The sequence below is a fragment of the Diabrotica virgifera genome, chromosome 9 (genome assembly GCF_917563875.1).
Source record: "Diabrotica virgifera virgifera chromosome 9, PGI_DIABVI_V3a".
Classification (NCBI taxonomy): domain Eukaryota; kingdom Metazoa; phylum Arthropoda; class Insecta; order Coleoptera; family Chrysomelidae; genus Diabrotica; species Diabrotica virgifera.
In genome coordinates, this window is record NC_065451.1 from 66920100 (window position 1) to 66943976 (window position 23877).

General features: G+C 32.6%; 1 protein-coding gene across 1 annotated transcript; it reads right to left on the reverse strand.

Moving 5' to 3' along the window:
* Window positions 1–3497: 3497 nt before the first annotated feature.
* On the reverse strand, window positions 3498–22820 carry LOC126890991 (capping protein inhibiting regulator of actin dynamics-like). The gene is made up of 2 exons (XM_050660172.1): window positions 22724–22820; window positions 3498–4072 (listed from the first exon to the last, which is right to left on the reverse strand). The coding sequence occupies exons 1-2, from the start codon at window positions 22818–22820 to the stop codon at window positions 3498–3500; spliced, it is 672 nt and encodes a 223-aa protein (XP_050516129.1).
* Window positions 22821–23877: the final 1057 nt, after the last annotated feature.

The following is a 23877-nucleotide window of genomic DNA, read 5'->3' on the forward strand; positions in this document are numbered from 1 at the left end:
TGCAAAGACAATGACGTCGACTTTGCGAAGTAACAAGACACTTACTCAACACACACACACATACACACACACACACTACACATGACACTAAGTACCTCAAGTTGTGACTGGCTGAATGACATAAAGTCCATGCCATTAAAAAAAAGCAGAAGCTGCTGCTTCTGTCAAAACATCCTCTATACAGGGCGAGGCAGATAAACGGCCTATTAAAAATATCTCGAGAACTCAAGGTAAGAAAATTATGAAAATCGGAATACAGGGGTTTTGAGGTGTGAACTATTTAATGAAAATATTTTGGTCTCCTTTGCTACTTCCGGTTATACCGGAAGTTGGTAGTAACTTCGTTTTTTTAAATGGCCCTTTCCGTCTGCCCCTATCATCAGCGTCTTACTGTCCACTCGACTTTTCTCTGACTGACTGACTACTGTCGCTTGGCAATGATATGCTAAACCTAGATCTATCGCGTTTTTTGATTATTCGGCAAATGCCACTTTACTGGCTTCCGGCTCGCGTTTATGATAAATAAAATAACTTAACAGTTCGTAACGGAAAATATAAAGTATTTGCTAACGAATGCAATCCTACACTCGGCCATCCTATTCAGAATCCGGCTCGGATTCGTCACTTTCATTGTCGACCCACGGTTTAAGATACTCGGCACACGTTGATGTTCGCACTGGTCCCTCATGCTCACCAATCTTTGCAACATCATAACGATCGTTATCTTTGACCTTGACAATCTCGTAAGGACCTAAGAACTTTATCTTGAGTTTAAGTCCTGGGCCGAACTGGGTTCTTTTTATTGCAACTAAATCTTTTTCCTTATAAATTCTTGCTCGTTTTCTTCTTGAATTATACCCCTTTTTGTTTTCAGCTTGCACCTTACATATTTGTTCTTTACATCTTTCTCGAAGTTATTTTCTGTCTTCATCATATATTTTTATCACCTCTTCCTCTATGAGTTCTCTGATTCGAATGTATATTTTTCATTTTTATGCCAACCAATACTTCGAAAGGTGTAGTACCTATACTTCGTTGATAAGTAGAGTTCAATGCACTTTGTACCCTGTCAAAATTCTTATACCATTTCGTAGGTTCTTCTAAACTCAATTTCGTAACAGGGATAATTATTGTTCTATTCACTCGTCCAACCTGACCATTTCCTCGTGGTACTCCAGTTGTGACTAGAACATGTTGAATGTTTTTTTCTTGGCAATGTCTTTCAAATTTCTCTGATCGAAATGCTGTACCTCGGTCGGTTATCATTCGAGAAGAGTTTCCAAATATTCTTCGTTGCTTTTCAAGACAACTTATAACTTCTTTCGTCGTTGTCGACTTCGTCGGGTAAAGCCAAACAAATTTGGTGAAATCGTCTATAATTGCAAGTATACGCTGATAATTCTTACTTATAGACTGCAATGGACCCAAATGATCCGCATGGTATGTATGCAGTGGACCGTCTAGTTTTGGTATGGGATTAAGTGTTCCTTCTTTTTTTCCCTCCTTTTTGCTTCCTAATATACATGCTATACAGTTAGAAATAACATTTTTTAATTTTATCTTTTATCTTTGGTATATACATGTCTTTAACTATTACTTCCTCAGTTTTTCTCTCAGAAAAATGTCCTATCTCGTGACTTCTTCTTATTACCTCAGTCTGCATATTTCTCGGTACAACTGACAGTTTTAATCCATTGACATACTTGTATAATATTTCGTGCTCTAAGTAAAAATCTTCATATGCTTCTATTTGTTTTATCGCCTTGATGTGCTCGTCTTTATCCTGAGCAACTTTAATTCTTTGTATTACACCATCTTCTTATGTAACCGTTAAAACTTTTGGAAACCGGCTAAGAGTATCCACGTGAAACATCTGAGTACCTTTTCTATGCTCAATTTCATACTGGTACTCCTCTAGCATCAGTGCCCATCGTGCAACTCTTGTTGTAATATGCGCTGTTTTTGGCTGAACCTCAATTACATTCAAAGCTGTGTTTTCTGTAGTAGCCTTCGTCGAATTTTTATTGGAACATTTACTTGAAACATGGCCATATTTGTTGCAGCTAAGACACTTCGTTCCCTTGGACTTATCTGGGCAGTCCTTAGATCTATGACCTCTATTTCCACAATTAAAACAAATAATGTTGTTCTCTCTTTTCCCGTCATTCTTCTCTCTTTTTTTCCTTTTTAGCGATGTCCTCGTTTTTCTTAGATCCTTCTTTATTTGCTCTAAAGCCTTGAGCTTGTCCAGTAGTTTCCTTACAGTGTATCCTCTCATACAGTTTAATTTTCTCCTTAAAGTCTGCAAAATCTTTTGCTCCATATAACACTAGTTTATTGGTTGATCCGTCTTGTATTCCATCAATTATGTATTGTATAACAACTTCTTGTTCTAAGTAAGCTTTATTAGCTATTTGTCTAATTTTAATCATGTATTCTTGTACAGTCTCATCAGATTTTTTTCGTCTCTTCATCAACATGTTATGTATCTGTGCACTATTTACATGTACTCCGAATTCTTCGATTAAACATCTCTTCAAATCAGGCCAACTTCTGATGCCTTTTTCTGACTGCACAAACAATTTGGCAAGATACGGGATGCAGCCAGAAAGCAGTTTATTAACGAAAAGTCTTAGATTTAAAATATTGTTTATTATATTTTTATTTCATTTATTATAATTGTTTAAAATGTAGTAAACTTTGTATCTAGGGCTTTTCGTTGTTTTCCTCGTAATAGGAGAGATGTCGCTAAATTGCGTCTCAAAAGGTGGGTTCATTGCATTGCGATGGTTTGCCTTAAAATAGGCAGAATGTTTGTATTTCCTTCAGAGTTGTGACTGCATAAACTTCACTGATGGTGCATAAGGATGCTGAAATAGCTATATCGAGATGGTAGTCCAACTCTGAATCAAATATAAACAAAACCTGCCTTGATCTTTTTTATCTTTTTAATTTTTACTCAGTTTTGAGTATTTAGAAAGTGTCTTTCGGTCCTTTTCCTAGACGAAGAGAAGGTAAATGCGTGGCCTAAGTGTCCTCTATTTGCTTTCTACTATTTTCGTCGTCTCTGTGATTATATATTGTAAAATCCGGAGATACGGGATGCAGCCAGAAAGCAGTTTATTAACGAAAAGTCTTATATTTAAAATATTGTTTATTATATTTTTATTTCAGTTATTATAATTGTTTAAAATGTAGTAAACTTTGTATCTGGGGCTTTTCGTTGTTTTCCTCGTAATACGAGAGATGTCGCTAAATTGAGTCTCGAAAGGTGGGTTCATTGCATTGCGATGGTTTGCCTTAAAATAGGCAGAATGTTTGTATTTCCTTCAGAGTTGTGACTGCATAAACTTCACTGATGATGCATAAGGATGCTGAAATAGCTATATGGAGATGGTAGTCCAACTCTGAATCAAATATAAACAAAACCTGCCTTGATCTTTTTTATCTTTATTAATTTTTGTAAGTCGTTCCACCCTGTTATCTCAGCTACTTCTTCAAACTCGATAATCCACGTGCGAATCTTTTCCATTAAATGATCTTATGCTGTCTTCCACGTCTCTAAAACTTAATGCAAATGATTCCTGTCGTCTTGTACCAGTCGCTCCATTATTCGCGGATCTCATTTCAGCGTTATTGCTTGCGCTATAGCTTCTTTCTCCAATTTCTTCATGTACGTGAATATCTTCGTAATATCGTCTTTCTTCGTATCTTCGTCTTTCTTCGGCATTACTTCGTTCATATCTACGTCTTTCATCACATATTTGTCGTCCTTCGTCATAATTTCGCCCTTCGCGTCTTCGTTTAAGCTCGTCGTTTCTTATTTCACGTCTTCGTCTTTCTTTTTCTTCAAGTCTTTCATCGTCTTTTCGTCTTTCTTCTTCCAATCGTCGTTTCTCTTTTTCTCGTCTTTCATCATTTTTCCGTCTTTCGTCTTCCAATCGTCGTTTTTCTTTTTCTCGTCTTTCATCATTTTCCCGTCTTTCGTCTTCCAATCGTCGTTTTTCTTGTAATCGTCTTTTTTCATCTTCCAGTTGTCTTTTTTCTTCCTTTCGTCTTTTGTCGTCTTCGTCTATATCTGATACGTCTCTTCGTCGTCTTCAGTTTCGTCGTCGTTAATGAAGGTATTCAAAAAGGAACAAATGCGAACAACCACGTCATGCTTCTCATTTTTATAATTCAAATCAAGAATTTGGCATATCACAATTAAAGCACGAAGATCAAATTTTTCACTTACATGGTTACATTTACTCATAAATTGTTCGGAAGTGTCGTCGAGCCGAAAACCAGCAAAAGCACGCAAAGCTTTTCTAGTTTTTCGAGGTTCACCTTCAGTGGTAAAACAAATATAATGCAAAATTTTAACAACTCTTAACTTAGCGTGAGTAATATTATAGTCAATATTACGAATAGAACCTAAAGTTGCCATAATAAAATATTTTCAAAAAATATTCAACAATGTCAAAAGAAATATTTATAACTACGTAAGAAACTATAAGCATGCAAAAATTACAAATTTTCAAAAAATGAAATAACCTTAGTAATGCATATTTGTGGTATAAAACCTACAAAAATTATTGTTTTCCTAATCTTAAAACGAAAATATGTCTTCAACAAAAAATATACGAGAATGTTTTTATAATAGACACGAAATTAAATCAAAATCAATTAATCGTTCATTCATATAAAAAACTTTTTCTTAAAACGTGCTTTCAAAGTTCATCTGAATTTTCTGTTGTATCAGCACATCAACAAAACGCAAATGTCATTGAATACATAACGTTCAATCTTCTTATCGTCTTAGTCGCTTAGTAGAATGTTGAAAATAAATCTCTTACCTTGCAAATCGTCTCTAATAGTTTAGCTCGTTATTACCATTTCATCGGCTTGAGTTCGTCGTTGTGTTTTCATTCAAAACATATCAGCATTCAAAACAATATCGGTACCGGCACGGTAATATGCGGCTAAACGTCAGCGTCAGTCGATCTCACGTTTAATCCATATCTCTGCTTATCCTCATTATATCTGTCTTCTATCTGCTATCTCGGACAGGCCCCCAAAATGTAGGCTTTTATCTTCTGTTGTCTAGGGTTGATTAATTAATTGGCCATAGGTCGATTTGAGGATACAGCAAACATTTTATTGTAGAACTTGAACTCGTATATTACAATGATAATATAACTAAACGGTAATTAATACTTGAAACCTAAAACGGTTTTATAACAAGAATATGCAATATGAAAAAGGCCGTCTGCCCCTATCATCAGCGTCTTAAGGCCGCGTCTCACCATCAAATAATTTGATCAAACAGTTTGAGCAAACTTGACGTACTTGAGGAAGTACGTCAAAGTGACGTCACAATTGCAGTTTTTTTGAAATTCTAAAAATCTGTGCTCTCACTATCAGTCTAGTTTGATCAAATTTTTTGTATTGAGTTGTCTAACTTGTTTGTACTTTATTTAAAATTAAAATTTTTCATTATTATCCACAATGAACACTCAGGATGTGACGTCACTAACTGTCACTTTCAGTTTGCTCAAACCAGGTTGATCAAATTATTTGATGGTGGGACGCGGTGTTTACTCACGGTTCTTAGACATTACTACGGTTGCCTAAATCGACTAACCAATGAACATTAAGGGTGAGATTACGTCACGAGAGTTTACTGTCATTTGAATCATAATATGATTTTTTTCGAATCCTGAGAAAACCAAGTATTTTAGAAAAATTTAAACGCAGGATACAAGATTACATTATTACCGAGGGCGGAAAGCCCCTTAGAATAAACAAGCAGATTCTATTGAATGAAATATTTGAAATTAAATATCACACTTCTCTTTTATTTTCAGCCCTGTAACTTATTAAAATAAACATTATAGAAGTTTTCAGGGACTTTCAGCCCTCGGTAATAATGTAGTCTTTCATTCTGAGTTTAAATTTTTCAAAAATATTTATTAGTTTTCTCAGGATTCGAAAAAAATGAATACAATTAAAACACATTGAGAATTTTGACATGCGTCAAAGTTTTGCATTAACTCAATGTAAAATTCTGAACTGTTGAATTCCAGCTTCCCTAATAATTATTTTACATCAAAAGACATTAGAAACTATTTGAAGAGGATTGAAATCTGTATTGGAAATAACTGTTAAAATTGGTCTACGTAATTAAACATATTCCAAAATTTTGTAAAAATGTAATACATTTTAGTTTTCAGCCCAAACTTAGGCCACACACAATGCAATAATGTTCACATTTTTGAACTGTTAATTTTTTATTTTATCATCTATTGTTTAAAAACAATACAGTTGATAAGATACCCTCAGTTGCGGAGAAAGGATTAATAATAAAGGTTTTTTATTCAGTCAATGGTGTGAGCACTGTCAGTTAAATAGTAACGTGTGGCCTTACTTTTACACGCATACCTATTGTGGCAAATGTATCATATTTTTCAAAATTTTGGAATGCATTTAAATCGTAGAACAATTTTAACTTTTAATTTTAATACAGATTTTAATTCTCTACAAGTATTCTCTCATGACTTTTGATGTAGAATAATTAGGGAAGCAGGAATTCAACAATTCAGAACTTTACATTGAGTTTCCTATGGCCCTTTTTACGATTCGCCACCCGGTATAAGATAAAATGTGTACTATTTGTCTTATTATTTCATAATAACACAAATAATACACATATATACACAATAACACACATTCAATGATCGAAAATAATTTAAAAATATGGGAATGTAAACTCTTGTGACGTAAAGTCAAAAATATAAGTCTCCCCACCACCGTCGGACAAGACAACCGTAATAAAGTCTAATAACCGTGGTTTTTACTGTCCACTCGACTTTTCTCTGACTGACTGTGACTGACTACTGTCGCTTGGCAATGATATGCTAAACCTAGATCTATCGGGTTTTTTGATTATTCGGCAAATGCCACTTTACTGGCTTTCGGCTCGCGTTTATGATAAATAAAATAACTTAAGAGTTCGTAACGGAAAATATAAAGTATTTGCTAACGAATGCAATCCTACATTATTCTATATAAAAAAAAAATCTAATCTGTACAATTTATAAGACTATACAAATCAAAGAAAATACCATTTTATAAATGCAATAAATACAATTGATTTGTTTTTATACCAAATTGCAAATAAAATGTGACAACTGTCAGATTTAACTAAAATATCATGTTAGAATAAATGTCATAAATGTGTATTTATCACGGACTAACCTTTTTTTCTATCATTTGTGACGCACTGAAGAATGCTCATGAAAAGAACCATACTAATATATTTATGAACTTAATCGAACGTGATCGAACTTAATTTTCGTGATCGAAATAAACCGAAAAAAATTGTTAATTGCGTTTTTGTCGAAACTATATTTTTCAAATCGGCACAGACTTATTCTCTGCAACTATGTGCCCGATTTTTCTAATTTTCTGTATGTAGGTTTGTTTATCTATCCGACACCGTAATCTACCAGAAAATTACAAAAATATGTAAAGAAAAAAAAATTTGGCATGATAATAAAGTCAAAAAAAAAAACATGAAAAAAATTGTTTTTTTCATATTGCGACCATTTTTTTAAATCGATTTTTAATAAAATTGTGGTAGATTACGGTGTAATTAACCTTTTTTTTTAATATCCCATTTTTATTTTTTTGTTTCGGAGAAGCCGTTTTCAAGAATAACTCTGTGCCATGAGACAATGTAATTTTCAAGAACAGAACTTTGGCGCCCTCTATAAAATTATTATCATGATAATAAATAAAAAAAATTTTTTTTGTTCTTCAACTATCAATGTATAATATACATACAGGGTGAGGCAGATAAAGGGCCTGTTAGAAATATCTCGAGAAATAAAGATAAAAGAATAATTACGGTCTTTTATAAATTTTGTAGCAAACTTCACACCCTGCAGAATAGGGAACTTGCATAAATTTTTAAATTCGAAAAAAATGTTATAAATCACAACAGAACATAATTTAAAACATGTATCAAAGATAAAAAATTTTTGTAGGTCTTTCGTTTGGCCCCCAAAGGCGATTAAAAATTCAAATTCAAACAGGTGGTCCAAAACGCATCGTGACGTCACTTGGTTTTACATTTACATTTTTCCAATAAAGTAAACAGAATTTTAAATTAGACGTTATAAACGTCAGTAGAAAATACATTTATGTGACTTTACAAGTGTTTTTGATCGTTTGACCTATTCATAGAAAATTTGTACTTTTACAAAATGGTTTTATTTTCAATAGTAAACCTTCGTTCCTTTCCTTCAAAAACAGTATAAAACTACAATTTTAACAAACTGGTATATATTATTACAATGACATACGATAAATGTCATTAGAATATAAATATTTTTGACTTATTCCACGACGATGAGCTTGTCAAATACCCAAGTAGGTGGAGGCCAATAAACTAAAGAATGAGAAGAAGAATATACCTAAGTATAAGGTTGTGTCTAGGTATACGCTAACGTGTACGCAAATAAAAAAGTTAGAGTGTCAGTGATTTCTTATTTTTTATTTGTTTAGTGTTTGTTTTTAAATTAACTACGGAATGCGGACAATTATTTAGTTCTTTTAATGTGTTTAAGAACATTTTAAAACAGTACGCAAAAGATAAGAGACTATAAATTAATATATATTTTTTTTAGTTATAAATGAAATAGTATTACCGTAAAAGATTAAAATAAAAGGAAGACCTAAAGCTTTCACAATAATAAATAATTAACTTGTTTTAAAACTATTATCCGTGTGGCATTTTTGTAATCAACTATTCTAAATGGGAACTAAGCCACAATTTAACTAAAAAATTGATTTTATTCACGTTTCGACTTCTAAACCGGATGTCGTTGTCAAAATACAAAATAATATTAAATTAAACAAAAATGTTGTTGCTTATTAAAAAAATTTTTCCAATAATTTATTTAATCTGACTAATTTTTATATTTTGACAATGACATCCGATTTGGACGTCTAAACGTTAATAAAATATTTTTTTTAGTTAAATTGTGGCTTATTTTGCATTTAGAATAGTTGATTATAATAACTCACTTATGTATAAAAATTATTTTAACAATATTTTGTACCTACATGTCATGTCAACTAAATACATATAATTATTTTGCTAACCTAAATATATACTTTTATATATACACATTGATTTATTACAATTAAGTTTGAAACATCTGAATAGTTCTGCTTCCCGTCCCTTAACAAATATGTTTCCATCAAACAAACACTAAACATATCAAAATAGCATGTACCAAAATATATAGTAACTGCGCAAGCTAAATAGGTAATGACGTCACTGGCTTGATGAAGTTTAATTCGCGTCTACCTAACTTTTTTATTTGCGTACACGTTAGCGTGTACCTAGACACAGCGAAATATAACCATAATAAAAACTAATGCAAAACTATGTGACGTCACGTGCCGTTTGAACTATTTTATACCGCTGAAGACTTTAAATATGTATTTCTAAGTTATTACGAGTTTTTGAAGCGTGAAATTTTGGAAATCTCATTTTTAAACAAAACTGAACATTATTATCTAATAAAAAAAATGTGCAAGTTCCCTATTGTACTGATTAGATATCAAAAACTCCGTTTATGTTCAAATGAGTTTTAATATAGTCTTTTATTATTAAAAATGAATAATATAGCGAAATAATTAATTTTAGTATATACAGGGTTGGTCGAGACTCGGAATGAGTATTTTTTGAGTTTTCTTAAAATGGAACACCCTGTATGTTTGTATTGTAATGAAATTATATTTTATAGTACTTTTTTATTTCTTAAGCATTCCCTATACCTAAATGCTTTAATTTGTAAGTTATTCGTAGTTCTTTAAAACAAACATTAATTGCAACAAAAATTACGTGAAATTTTATTAGGTTTGCCGTGAAAATATTCAATCATAAATAATTTTTCGAAAATAAACACATATTAATCTCGATTGACGCTTAATTGATTAATACTGGTTGATATATCAAAATACCTACGTAGTTAAGATAAGATGTTGGTGTGTTTAAGATGAATAAAAACACAATCTTCTATCTACTTCGCTATGACTTTAACACTAAATATGCTTAAACATTTGCTTTTCTTAAATATTCTTTTATTTTTGCAGTTCCAGTTGCTTTGCTACCATTACTAATATGAATTTTTCTAATGAGGAACTGATTCAGATGTTTTTTTGTTCTAGGAGAGTATAAAAAATAAAAATGTGCTACTAGCAATAAGACTTTATCATCAGCAATTCCATGATAGATGACAACCAAAAAGAGAAAGTTTTCAAAATTTACTAGTGCGGTTTCAACAAACTGGACATTTAGATTACGAGAAATCTGATCGAACAAAAACTATTATAAATGATAAAAATGAATTAAATATTGTCACTGAGAATCTGCATATTAGTATATTAGTATGAACGTTCTCGTAATCTAAGTGTCTGGTACGTCGAAACTATTCTAGTAAACGTTGAAAAGTTTCTCTTCTTGTTTATCGTCTATCAGGGAATTGCAGATTAGGGTGGGCCGAAAAATTTTTTTCTGTAAAATAACAACACCTGAGGTCAAAAGAGTTGCGTTGTATTAAAACACAAATTTTAAGCCCAAAACGAGTAGCTAAAAATGTTTTTCTCCACTGCCACAAAGGCTCTATATTATTTTAATATAAAACATCATTGTGGCAGTGGAAAAAATAAAAAAAATTAACTTTTTCAAACACAGATCTTCATATTTTTTTATTATTTAATTTTTGAAACATCAGGGTTATTTATTTTGTGCCCCAAAAAAAGTTTAAATAAAATCTGTGTTGTTGTGGCTGGTTCATGTGTATACGTTATATACTAACGTATACTTTATTTGGCTGTGTCGCCACTAAATAATAAATAGACAAAAATTAATTTAGAAACCTACTTCAAAAAATGTGATGATATACTCAAATAAAATATAAGATAGTGTAAAAAAGTTAACATTACCAGACGTTATTTCACTTCTAAAATAACATAACCTTGGACGTCAACGCTTCTGTACTGAACGGTACTGTCATAAATACAGGCGTAAAGGAGGCATTATATTGTTACCTACTGGAGACTAAAATCGAAAGGTCCCTGCAGTGGTTTGTCTGTCAACAAGTTGCCTATAATACATCTATTTGAACAACTGGATAGCAGTACCAGTGGACCACGTGCATTTTCGAGCCTCTTGGAGAACGACTGTATGTTTGCGAAACTCTTAGCTTCATTTTCAAAAGTAGAATAATCAGCTAACGATTTTCGCAGTGACGATCTTAGTACAGATCAAGAATTTCTGTACGATATTTGACAAAACAGAAAGTGGTGTTTGTTCAGAACAACTTTCTAAGAGACATCCTGGGAAAATGGTTCATTCTTGCTGGATTACCACTGCTTCGCGCACCTTTCGGTTATATGTAGCAATCGGAAACCTTTCGGAAAATTAACAAATACTAATACTCTGGGCTAATTAGCAAAATACAAGGAAAAGTTATTTACCAGCAATTTTATTGCTGGAATCGAATGTTATTATTGTATGTATTAATAATATAGATATGCAAAGTCCGCAGATAGTGTGCTACTTTTTTTATAAACAAAATGGCGCCCGAAAATCGTGTTTTTTTCAATTTTTGCTCTATAACTCCAAAGATTTTAACTTTAGACCAAAAACACTCAAATAAAAATTCACCGCAATTAAATTCTGCATAGAGATGTGTTTTTTCTGACTTACTTCGAGGAAAACTTTCCCCGGAAAAGCGGGTTTTTTCCAACAAAATCTTTAATTTTCAACTAAACTTTTAGTTAAGTAGTTGTTAATCAATGATTAAATAACTTGGTAACGTAAAAGACCTTTCCGTATATATTATAATTCCAGAAGTCCATGGAAATTGAATGAACAGTTTAGCAACAATTAAAATGTTAATTAAAAATTTACGGTCGCTATAATAACGACAATAATACTGATGCATAAGAATAACTATGATTTTTTCATAAAAAGATAGTATACCTATCTAATGTACTGTACAGAATTGAAATTGGACTATTTAAGCGGCCTCAGGAATATTTTAAAATTATAAACAATTTTTTGGTTTATAAACAAATAGAATATCTCGGGAAATATTAAACTAAATTAAATTGTCAAAACGGCATTCGAAAGACAGCGGCAGCACGCTTCTTCTAAAAGAAAAAACGTTTAATTATGACAAGTGGTTCCTGAGATACAACCGGTCAAAGTTGACCGGAATTTACGGCAAAGATATAAACAATAGGATCATAATTTTCAAATCATCACCTTTTTATTTTTGTCCTCTTTCTCCACACCAATTTTCATATCTTTAAAATCCTCATAACATATATTATTATAATAAAAACTATCGATAATACGTGTGAAAATTGCCAAAAATAGCAAAATTCCAATCAAAAATTAGGTTGGAGAAAATGTAACCCTCAAAGTTCAAAATCGGTATACGTTAACAAAATGCATTTTCTCGGCTTCCCATGGAGCAATTTCCTTCATTCTTTTTTTTGTTCCCTAATAACTCGAGTAGAGCCATCGAACTAACGCATTATTAAATGTCAAACTTGCTTTTGTTTTGTTATAATAGATTAATTTATTTATAAGAACAGAAAATTCCATATTTTTTCCAGTTGTAGGCTTTTTTTTTAGATAAACTTACTACAAGTGTACCTTTTAAAGTTAAAAACATAAATATTCTCATTTGAAAGCTGTATAATTATTTAAACAATTTTTATTTAAACAAATTAAAATATTTTGTTATAATAAATAAATTAATTTATTATAACAAAACAAAAGCAAGTTTGACATTTAATAATGCGTTAGTTCGATGGCTCTACTCGAGTTACTTGGGAACAAAAAAAGAATGAAGGAAATTGCTCCATGGGAAGCCGAGAAAATGCATTTTGTTAACGTATACCGATTTTGAACTTTGAGGGTTACATTTTCTCCAACCTAATTTTTTTTGCTATTTTTGGCAATTTTCACACGTATTATCGATAGTTTTTATTATAATAATATATGTTATGAGGATTTTAAAGATATGAAAATTGGTGTGGAGAAAGAGGACAAAAATAAAAAGGTGATGGTTTGAAAATTATGATCCTATTGTTTATATCTTTGCCGTAAATTCCGGTCAACTTTCACCGGTTGTATCTCAGGAATCACTAGTCATAATTGAACGTTTTTTCTTTTAAAACAAGCGTCCTACCGCTATCTTTCGAATACCCTCTTCACAATTTATTTTAGTTTAATATTTCCCGAGATATTCTATTTGTTTATAAGCCAAAAAATTGTTTATAATTTTAAAATATTCCTGAGGCCGCTTAGATAGTCCAATTTCAATTCTGTAAAGTACATTAGATAGGCATAGTGTCTTTTTATGAAAAAATCATAGTTATTCTTAGGCATCATAATTATTGTCGTTATTATAGCGACCGTAAATTGTTAAATAACATTTCAATTGTTGCTAAACTGTTCATTCAATTTCCATCGGCTTCTGGAATTATAATATATACGGAAAGGGCTTTTACGTTACCAAGTTATTTAATTATTGATTAACAACTACTTATCTAAAAGTTTAGTTGAAAATTAAAGATTTTGTTGGAAAAACCCGCTTTTTCCGGGCAAAGTTTTCGTCGAAGTAAATCAGAAAAAACACGTCTTTATGCAGAATTTAATTGCGGTGAATTTTTATTTGGGTGTTTTTGGTCTAAAGTTAAAATCTTTGGAGTTATAGAGCAAAACTTGAAAAAACACGATTTTCGGGCGCCATTTTGTTTATAAAAAAAGTAGCACACTATCTGCGGACTTTGCATATCTATATTATTAATATATACAATCATAAGATTCGATTCCAGCAATAAAATTGCTGGTAAATAACTTTTCCCAAAAATGGCCTATTCTCCGATAATCAGCCCAGACTATAAGCCATTTTAGAATAAAAGTGAATGCGCCCATGTGGTTTTGCATTAAGACTCAACCATCATGACTTTATGGTGCAAGACATCTATTGAAGACAATATGACTCTGCGAGCAGACCTCTTCTGAATACCAGAATAAAAGATATAGTCTACAAAAATATCTAAGGAAAGGGATACTTTGGCAGTCCAGAGAATATTATTTTGATTATGATATTATTTGGTGAACGTAAAAACATAAGACAACTGGGATTTTAAACAATTTTAAGAGGAAATAATTAAATTACACAGATAAACGATATGTCATAGTAGCAGAATTATTTTTTTGCGCTAAGGAATAGGTACTTTGAGATTATCGATTGTCAGAAAGTTTTATGAACAGAGCCTCGTGTAGCTATGAAGCTATCAAAAGACCAACTAAGGGAAGTTGTTGAAAATCCCGACACCAGTCTTTTCTCATATGTAACAGCATACCATTGTCACACACAAGCGGTTGAGAGGGCGTATTTTCGTTTACTTTTTGTGTTCAAATCAAAGTCAGCTTTAGCTCAATTTATTTTTTTTTGTATGCAAAAAAATCTACCATACAAAAAATATAGTTTTTTTGAAAAATCCTTAGTTTTATACAACTCTGTGGTAGTGGAAAAAATTATTTATCTGCCAAAATACATACTATGATGGCAGTTATCTTATCAAACACGTTTTCTGGCTCAGGAGACCATAATAAATAAAAAAAAACGAATTTGACATTTATTAGATGATTAGATTTTTTCGAAAAAATCTTATTCTTATACGGCTTTGTTGCAGTGGAAAAAAATAAAATTAATTATAAAACAAAACACTGTGAAGTAAGTTATCTTATCATACATCTTTTCTGGGGTCAGGAAACTTAATTAAAAAAACAAAATAAAAACACATTACTCAACGGCCCACCCTATTGCAGATGATAAATTCTTATTGCTAGTAGTACATTTTTGTTATACTCTCCTAGAACAAAAACTTTACTAATCAGTTCCTCGTTACAAAATTTTTTATTAGTAATGGTAACAAAGCAACTAGAACTATAAAAATAATAATGTCTAATGTTTAAGCAAGTTTAGTGTCAAAGCCATAGCCAACTAGGTGGAATATGGTTTGTTTTTATTAATATTTTATGTACCAATAATGTTAACAACGTGGGCATTTTGGTATCTCATCCAATATTAATAACTTAAGGATCATTCTAGATTAACATGTATTTATTTTCAAAAAATTATTTATGATTGAATATTTTCACGGCAAATCTAATAAAATTTCAAGTAATTTTTGTTGCAATTAATGTTTGGCTTAAAGAACTACGGATAAATTACAAAATAAAGCAGTTAGGTATAGGGAATGCTTAAGAAATAAAAAAGTACTATATAAAATATCATTTCATTACAATACAAAAATACAGGCTGTTCCATTTAAGAAAACTCGGAAAATACTCATTCCGAGTTTGGACCAACCCTTTATACTAAAATGAAACGTTTCGCAATATTAATAATTTTTATTAATAATAGACTATATTAAAAATCACTTGAACATAAATGGAGTTTTCGATATCAAATCAGTGCGATATCAATTCTACAGGGTGTGAAGTTTGCTACAGAATTTGTAAAAAACCGCCATTATCTTTTAAACTACCCTGTATAATATTAAAAACCTCATATTTTAAGAAAGAAGACATCGAGAAAAATCCAAAAATGTAAAAATATACAGGGTGTCCCATTTAAAAAAACGAAGTTACAATCATTTACGAAGTTACTATTATAAATGTGTTAGTTTATTTTGTTTCTCCGTAAGACAAAAATTGGTTAAGATATGGCTGTTCAAAATTTGCATACACTCGTGATTAGTGACCCATTCAAGCTTTCTCAATTATAACCCTTTCAAAAATAAACACTTTAAATCGGTGAGACTGACAGATCATATAAAAAATAGATAGGTAAGTAAATTGTTTGTAAAGCGGTAGCGATTAATTTCATTTGGGGAGCTAAACACGGCGAGATTTTCATGATTTTTTACAAAAAAAAAGCGGGCCAACTTTATTTTGAGCGTAACTCGCTTTTTTTTAATGCTAAAACTTTTGTTAACAATTAAATCAAAGCTTTCTATAAACACTTTAAAAAAAGTTTAAATGGGTTTTTCCCGAAAAGTGCTTAATTTTTCGGTGATTTCACCTTGAAATATTCGATTTGGAATTAGACGAATAAGAACGTATTTTTCATGAGCTACAACTTTGTTTTTATTTGAGTGATAGACTTTACTGATACACCATTTTTTTTTGAGTTTTTTATAAGCTACAATTTTGTTAAGGACTTTTTTCGATAAAATATTTCCTTTTTGAGTTATTTGCGAAAAACCGTCTGAAAACGTAGTTTTTTTGTCGAAAAATCAACATTTTCAATGGCAAATAACTCGAAAAGTATTGACTTACGTAAAAAACTCTATAGAACAAAAGTTGCTTAAAATCAGTCAATTTATCCATTTCCGGTCTTACCTTGAACGTATGTTTTTTCACCCCCGAGAAGGGGTGACTGTCACCCCCCAAGTAAAAGCAACCAACGGTACAATTTCAACTTTGAAGTGGAGGTTAAGTAGAACCTAAATTCAAATTTTCATGCAATTCGGAGTTGCCCCTGAAAATTACACGGTATCGCCGAATTTCCCGTTCATTTACTGGGCTATTAGTGAGGTGTTAGTATAATATAATATGTATGGATTATCATCGAAAGGTGATATGATCAACGAAAAAAGAAGATGAATTTGGTGACTTTTTAGTAACTTTCTTGGGTGTGAACCTGTCATTTTAGTTTACTCCTCTTGGTTAAAAAATCAACTATAGTACCTTAAAAAGTTTCATTACAATAAAACGATCATCTATTCGCGAGGTAACAACTCTTCTACGATCGGAATCAGGTCGACGTGAGTATGTACCAGTCTCCATAAAGCGATGGATAGCTCTCCGTACTGTAGTTCTCGGAATACCTAAAGTTTCGGGTACCTACATAAACTTGACTTCTTCCCTCTTGAAGCAATGCAATAATTCGAGCAACATCTACTGTAGATAACAGCATATCTTAATTTATTCACTTAGTCGAAATCCACCTTTGAAAAGCTAAATTACTGTTTGATTAAATGTTTTCAACTGAAAATAAACAGCGACTACAGAAAACAACAACATAAACGTCAAAACTAAGAAGTCACAAATTGTCAAAATCAAACATACATGATCGCAATAAATATTTAAATTGGTTTTTGCTCTAAATTTTAAAGAACCGCTTGGATTGACATGAAATTTGGCATACGCATAGCTTACATGTCAAAGAAAAAAAGTGATATTGTGCCGATGTGTGCTTTTGTCCTGGGGGTAAAAAAATATGTGTCCAAAATAAGTCCGGAAATGGATAAACTGACTAATTTTAAGTAACTTTTGTTCTATAGAGCTTTTTTGTCAAGTCAACACTTTTCGAATTATTTGCGAGTGAATATGTTCATTTTTCAACAAAATGACTACATTTTGTGTACAAGTACTTGGAACGGATACGCGAAAAGATCGTGCGCGAATAGCGGAGAAATATTGCAACTTTCTTAAATAATTCATATTGTCAATTGAAATTGTCAAATTGACGTACATTTCATACCTATTGTCATTTAAGAAGAAAAATTATATATTGCTTCACAATATTGATATGATATGCAATTATTATATAAAGGTAAATTAAATTAATTGTATTTTGCTTGCAGTACTGCATTTTAATAACTAATTTTATTTACTACAATTGTTTACGTTTTAATAACATAACCTAAATCTTATTTTTTCTTCTTATTATTTTTTTGGACTATGGCCTTGACAATTATCCAGTAACCAGGACCATATGATTGGCCAATATAATTAAAAGTGCGAATAAAAGTGCTGAGCTTAGAAACCAGGTGTCGCTTTTCCGAACTTGCACGGACCCAAATTTTTTCGCAAATAACTCAAAAAGTAAGTATTTTGTCGAAAAAAACGTTCTTAGCAAAAATGTAGCCTGTAAAAAAAATGGTGTACGTGTTAGGTCCCTGTACCTCGTAGAACCAGAGTTATAGCCAATGAAAAATAGGTTCATATTCACCAAATTTCAAATAAAATATTTCGAAGCGAAATATCCAAAAAAAAAATATTAAGTAAGTTACGCTCAAAATAAAGTTTTGGCAAAAAAAAATCGGGAAGACCACCCCCTAATTAGAAACTTAAATGAAATTAATTATTACCGCTCCACAACTTATTTTACTTATGTTGTGTTTATATGATCTGTAAGTTTCACCGATTCAAAGTGCTTATTTAAAAAAAAATTGGTTTTAAAATAAAATTTTTAAAAATTTTAATTTTGAAAAATATGCTTTTTTTTTCAAAATAACTTAAAAATTGTTAGAGATACCAAAAATCTCGAAAAACCAAAAAGTCAGCATTGCTTTTCTGAATATCATGTATTTTTTTGTTTTTCTGTTAGACAAAATTTGATTAAGATTTGGTGTTTTTAAATTTGCATACATTCGTGATCAGTGAATCGTTCAACCCCTTTTAACTACAGCCCTTTCAAAAATAAGGACTTTGAACCGATGAAACTTACAGATCATATAAACGATACATACACGAGCCAAGATACTTGTGAAGTCGTGACGATTAAGTTCATTTGAGATACTAATTAGGGAGTGATTTTCCCGATTTTTTTACCAAAAGAACGAGACTATCTTTATTTTGAGCGTAACTTGTTTCCTTTTGATGCTAGAATTTTTTTTATAAAACAAAAATGAAGCTTTTTTTAAACACTTTAAATAAGTTGGAATGAGTTTTCCCCGAAATGTGCTTCATTTTTGGTTATTTCACGTTAAAGTATTCTATTTGGAATTTGACGAATATGAACCTATTTTTAATTAGCTATAACTCTGCTTCTACTAGGTATAGAGCTATATTATATAGTATATTTTTGCTAAGAATGTTTTTTCGACAAAATACTTACTATTTATGTTATTTGCGAAAAACCGTCTAAAAGCGTGGTTATTTTGTTGAAAAAAATGAACATATTCACTGGCAAATAACTCGAAAAGTATTGACTTAGTGAAAAAACTCTATAGAACAAAAGTTACTTAAGTATTAACAAGTATTTACAACTATCAGTTTATCCATTTCCGGACCTACTTTGGACAAATATTTTTTCACCCCCAAGTGGGGGTGAAAACCACCCCCGTGGCAAAAGCACATATCGACACAATATCACTTTTTTTCTTTGACTTGTTACCTATGTGTTTGCCAAATTACATCCAATCCAAGCGGTTCTTTAAAATTTAGAGGTCTTGCAATATTTTACCGTTAAAGAACGTACTAATATGAAACTGCATAAAACTTCCAATAAATTCTTATTTTAGGAAATTTATAAGGTGGCCACTTTTTTGCCGTTCAGTATATTATAGTTAGTTTGTATTTTAGGTTATCTCCAAAACGAAAACAAAATGGAAATTGTGGAGACACCAACTACTGAACATTCATCTTACGAAAGAAACTATGTGAGTTCGCAAGTTGAAGAAAAAACATTGAATCAAAATATGAAAGTTGAGATTGGACAAAGTTCTTATAAGTGTGAAATTTGTTTTAAGCAATTTGGAAATGCAAGTAATTTGAAAAGACATTTGAGAGTCCACACTGGAGAAAAACCGTACAAGTGTGAAATTTGTTTTAAGCAGTATAGCGGAGCAGGCAGTTTGAAAATACATTTGAGAGTGCACACTGGGGAAAAACCTTACAAGTGTGAAATTTGTTTTAAGCAATTTTCTGTAACAAATTCTTTGAAAATACATTTGAGAGTGCACACTGGGGAAAAACCTTACAAGTGTAAAATTTGCTTTAAGCACTTTCGTGAAACAGCACAGTTGAAAAGCCATTTGAGAGTGCACACTGGAGAAAATCTTCACAAGTGTGAAATTTGTTTTAAGCAATTTCTTCGAATAGATCATTTGAAAAGACATTTGAGATTTACACACTGGGGGAAAACCTTAAAAGTGTAAAATTTGTTTTAAGCAGTTTAGTGAAAAAGGTTGTTTGAAAACCTATTTGAGAGTGCATACTGGAGAAAAACCTAACAAGTGTAATATTTTCTTTACAGTAGCTGGCTAAGTTATTAGGCCAATCAAGGAAAAATTTACTATATGAAGTTAATTCTCTCATGAATGATTCTATTTGAAAAAAATTATTGTTTTGTTCTTTTTTGTGATAAGGTGATAACTCTTAGGTAATAAAACTGTACTAAAAAAGTTGAGAAAAATCATTTATTTATTAACCCGGCATCCGACAGGTGAATTTTTTTGTCAATAACAGGCAGGTGGGGTGTGATAAACCCCAGCAACTGAAATATCTTTACGTTTAGTTGTCTGTGATATTTTGTATGTCCGCCTTTGGCTGCTAGAAGAGCTAGAACACGTCGAGGCATTCTCTCGAGACAGAATAGATTAATAGAGATGTGGATTATGATTCCACTCATATATGAGCGGTTCAAGTAACTATCTTTTATTAGGTAGTAATGTTTTTTTTTTGTTCGCAATCTCCTTTTTCAGTAGTTCCCACCCATTCTCAATAGCGTTCATATCAGGCGAGTTACCTGGCCAGTCAAGAACTTTAATTTTTTTATTTTAAATAAGTTGAAATACTCAGCCTTGTGGTAAGGAGCACCATCGTGCATAAATATGGGTTCCTATTCTTCAGGAAACAATTCCTGCAGTTGTGGCAAAAGTATCGTCTTGAGTACTTTCCGGTACGCATATTTACAGATGCTAGCGTGTGTAGACACCAGGGTGTTGAAATCAGTTAAGCCGATTCCGCACTGCAGGATGCGTGGCTTGGTGGGTGGATTTTAAAGGTGGATGGTGGAGGGTCGCTGCTTCCTGGACGCGGTGAAAAGAGTGAAATGAAGTCAGAAGTCAGCATCCAACTGACTGTTGAGGAGACATCATGCCTCTCGCTAAAGTTGCGAACAAAATGTTACTATCCTCGGCAATTATAATGGCAAATAATGTAAAAACAATCGTGGGTACAGTATTTCTCATGATCATCTTTCAGTGCGTCACAGTTTTTCGATTTCTTTCTAACGCATTAAATTGTATGTAACAGAAAAAAAGGCACGTCGTATTCTAGTTGTCGATAGATGGCGCCATAATAAAAAATATTTTTTTTTAATTAGATAATAATATTACAAATATAATCTGTATAATTTATAAGACTATACAAATCAAAGAAAATACCATTTTATAAATGCAAGAAACACATTTGATTGGTTTTTATTCCAAATTGAAAATAAAATGTGACAACTGTCAGATTTAACTAAAATGTCATGTTAGAATAAATGTCATAAATGTGTATTATCACGGACTTACCCTTTTTCCTATCATTTGTTACGCACTGAAAAATGATCATGAAAAGGACAATACATACTTACAATTTGAGGCGGCAACAGGACGGAGAATTCGTGAGAGTACAAAAAATTTTATTTGTATTAAGGATATCAATTGAGGCATTCGACTTACTTTAGAGGTTGGCTGAATGCAAATTGCAAAGAACTTCAACGAATTTCAGAGATATATCAGCAGAAGAACATCTTGTCATCACTGTGAGGTAAGTTGTATTTTACAGTTAAACGTTGAAAAAAATAAAATAATAATAATTCTTCTTCTTCTTCTTGTATGTAGGCTTTAAAAGCCTGTTTATTTTCTGTCATCTTCCTCCTGGTCTGCCAATACTTCTTCGTCCATTTGGTGACTTATCTCGTGATGTTCGTACTATCCTATCCTCTGCCATTCTACTAATGTGTTCGTTCCACTCCTGTTTCCGTTTTGTCACCCATCCATTTATGCCTTCTACATTGCATGCTCTTATGTTTTTGCATCTCTCCCTATCCAACAGACTTTTCCCTGATATTTATCGAACTATTTTCATCTCTATTGTTTCTAGTAGTCGTCTTATTTTAGATGTGGCAGGTCTCGTCTCTGCCGTGTATGTCAATATAGGCCTAATTGCTGCTTTATAGATTCTTGCTTTGGTGTCTTGTCTTAGGTGTTTGTTCTTCTAGATTGTGCCATTAAGAGATTACGATAGAGAGTGTAACGTCTATGGTTTTATGGCCGTCAACGAAGTTGTTATTGTTAAAATATGTTATTGTCGGGTTTTCGAAATTCCTTACGCGTAATCCGATACCTCTTCGTCTGGTACTGATAGTAAAAAAGCGAGAAGACAGATGTGAGTTTCGAGGGCTGAACCTTTTTCGGGGTGATAAAAATTAATGAGTTTATTCTTCTTGTTCGATGTTAAAAACTTTTAATAAAATAGGAACAGATTCGAAGACTTATTTTAACGATGTTTTTGGTTTTCGGGGGAGTGTGCTGTACTACCGTCGAGGAATGACGATTTTAATTTTTTTTCTTTTCTTGGCGTGTGCGTGATCGACGAGCGAACGAGGAGCAATTTTTAAGTTACGGGTAAACTGGTGAATTCTTTGCGGAAAAAGTGCGAATTTTTCAATAGTGATAAAAGGAGAAAAATACGGGGTCGCGCAGTACCATACTAACAATTTCCAAAGTTGCCGGTAGTGCGTAAAACTTTAAAAACCAATAGTCTAATCTAGAGTTTAGAATTGGAACAATAAGTGACGGATGTACAGGTGGTGCCCCATCGCAGGGGACTTCAATCGATGCGTGTACTTACTGGGACTTCGGAAGCCGCAGCCATAAGGTAATGACTTTTTTCTCATTTTCTTATGTAAGGCATTAGAACCTTTAATGTGCATAATACCTAGAAACATAGCCGGTTGGTGCAGTTAGTAGGACATTAGAACACTATAGCCGGTTCGGTACAATGGTGGCAGCGGTGGGATATATTAATTGTCGTGGACATTGAGCTGTCTACTCGGGGTATAGGTGCGACGAGAACCAAGCAAAAGGCACGGTGCCGACGGGTGTAAGACTGGAGTTTTGTTTTGCCTCTTAATAAACCATGGCGGAAGTTGGTGTCGAGGTAGATAGATTGAAACAAGAGTTAGAAAAGGCGAGAGGGGAATTATTCAAGTTACAAGATGAGAGACAGAGGGTCGCACAAGACGAACTGAACTATTTGAGGAAGGAGATGGAAGAACTGAGAATGGCCGGAAGTAGGAGGGCGGAAATGATAGGTGCTAGAGAGGTGAAAGAATGGTGTGGTAGCGAAGGAGAGATGAGTGTAGAGGAGTTTGTTGAGAGAGTAGAGATGTTGCAGCAAATCAATGGGTGGACTGAGCAGAACACAGCTGATTTGGTGAGACGTAGGATGATTGGCGAGGCGGCGGAATTTTTTCGAAATGCGACGACTCAGAAGCAAGAGGGATGGACATGGAAGGAGATAAAAGGGCTGCTATTGGAGCAGTTTGGAGTGAAGAAAGACAGAGTGGATGAAATGGCGAAACTAATGAACATCCGACGGAAGGAGAGGGAAAATTATCGGAGATTCGCTGATAGGTGTAGAACAGCGGCGCGCTATGTTGTGAAAGAATATGAGAAAGAAGGGGAAAAGCGAGTAGCGAATGAGATTCGAGAGGAGATGATCTTGGGAGTATTCATGGAGGGTTTAAATAGCGAGATACGACGTGTGGTGAAGGCTAGGAAGGGAGTAAATACCCTGACGGCGGTATTGGATATGTTGAAGGACATAGGGGAGGAAGGTGACCTGAAAAGAGTAAGGAAGGTTAGGAAGGAACTAGAGGAAGAAGAAGCAAACAGCAGCGGTTTTGAGAAGAGCTATGCGACGGTAGTAAGCAAGAGTAGCGAGAGAAGAGGACTTCGGTGGATGGAAGGTGACAAGAAAGAAGGACTTGTAAGAATGGATCG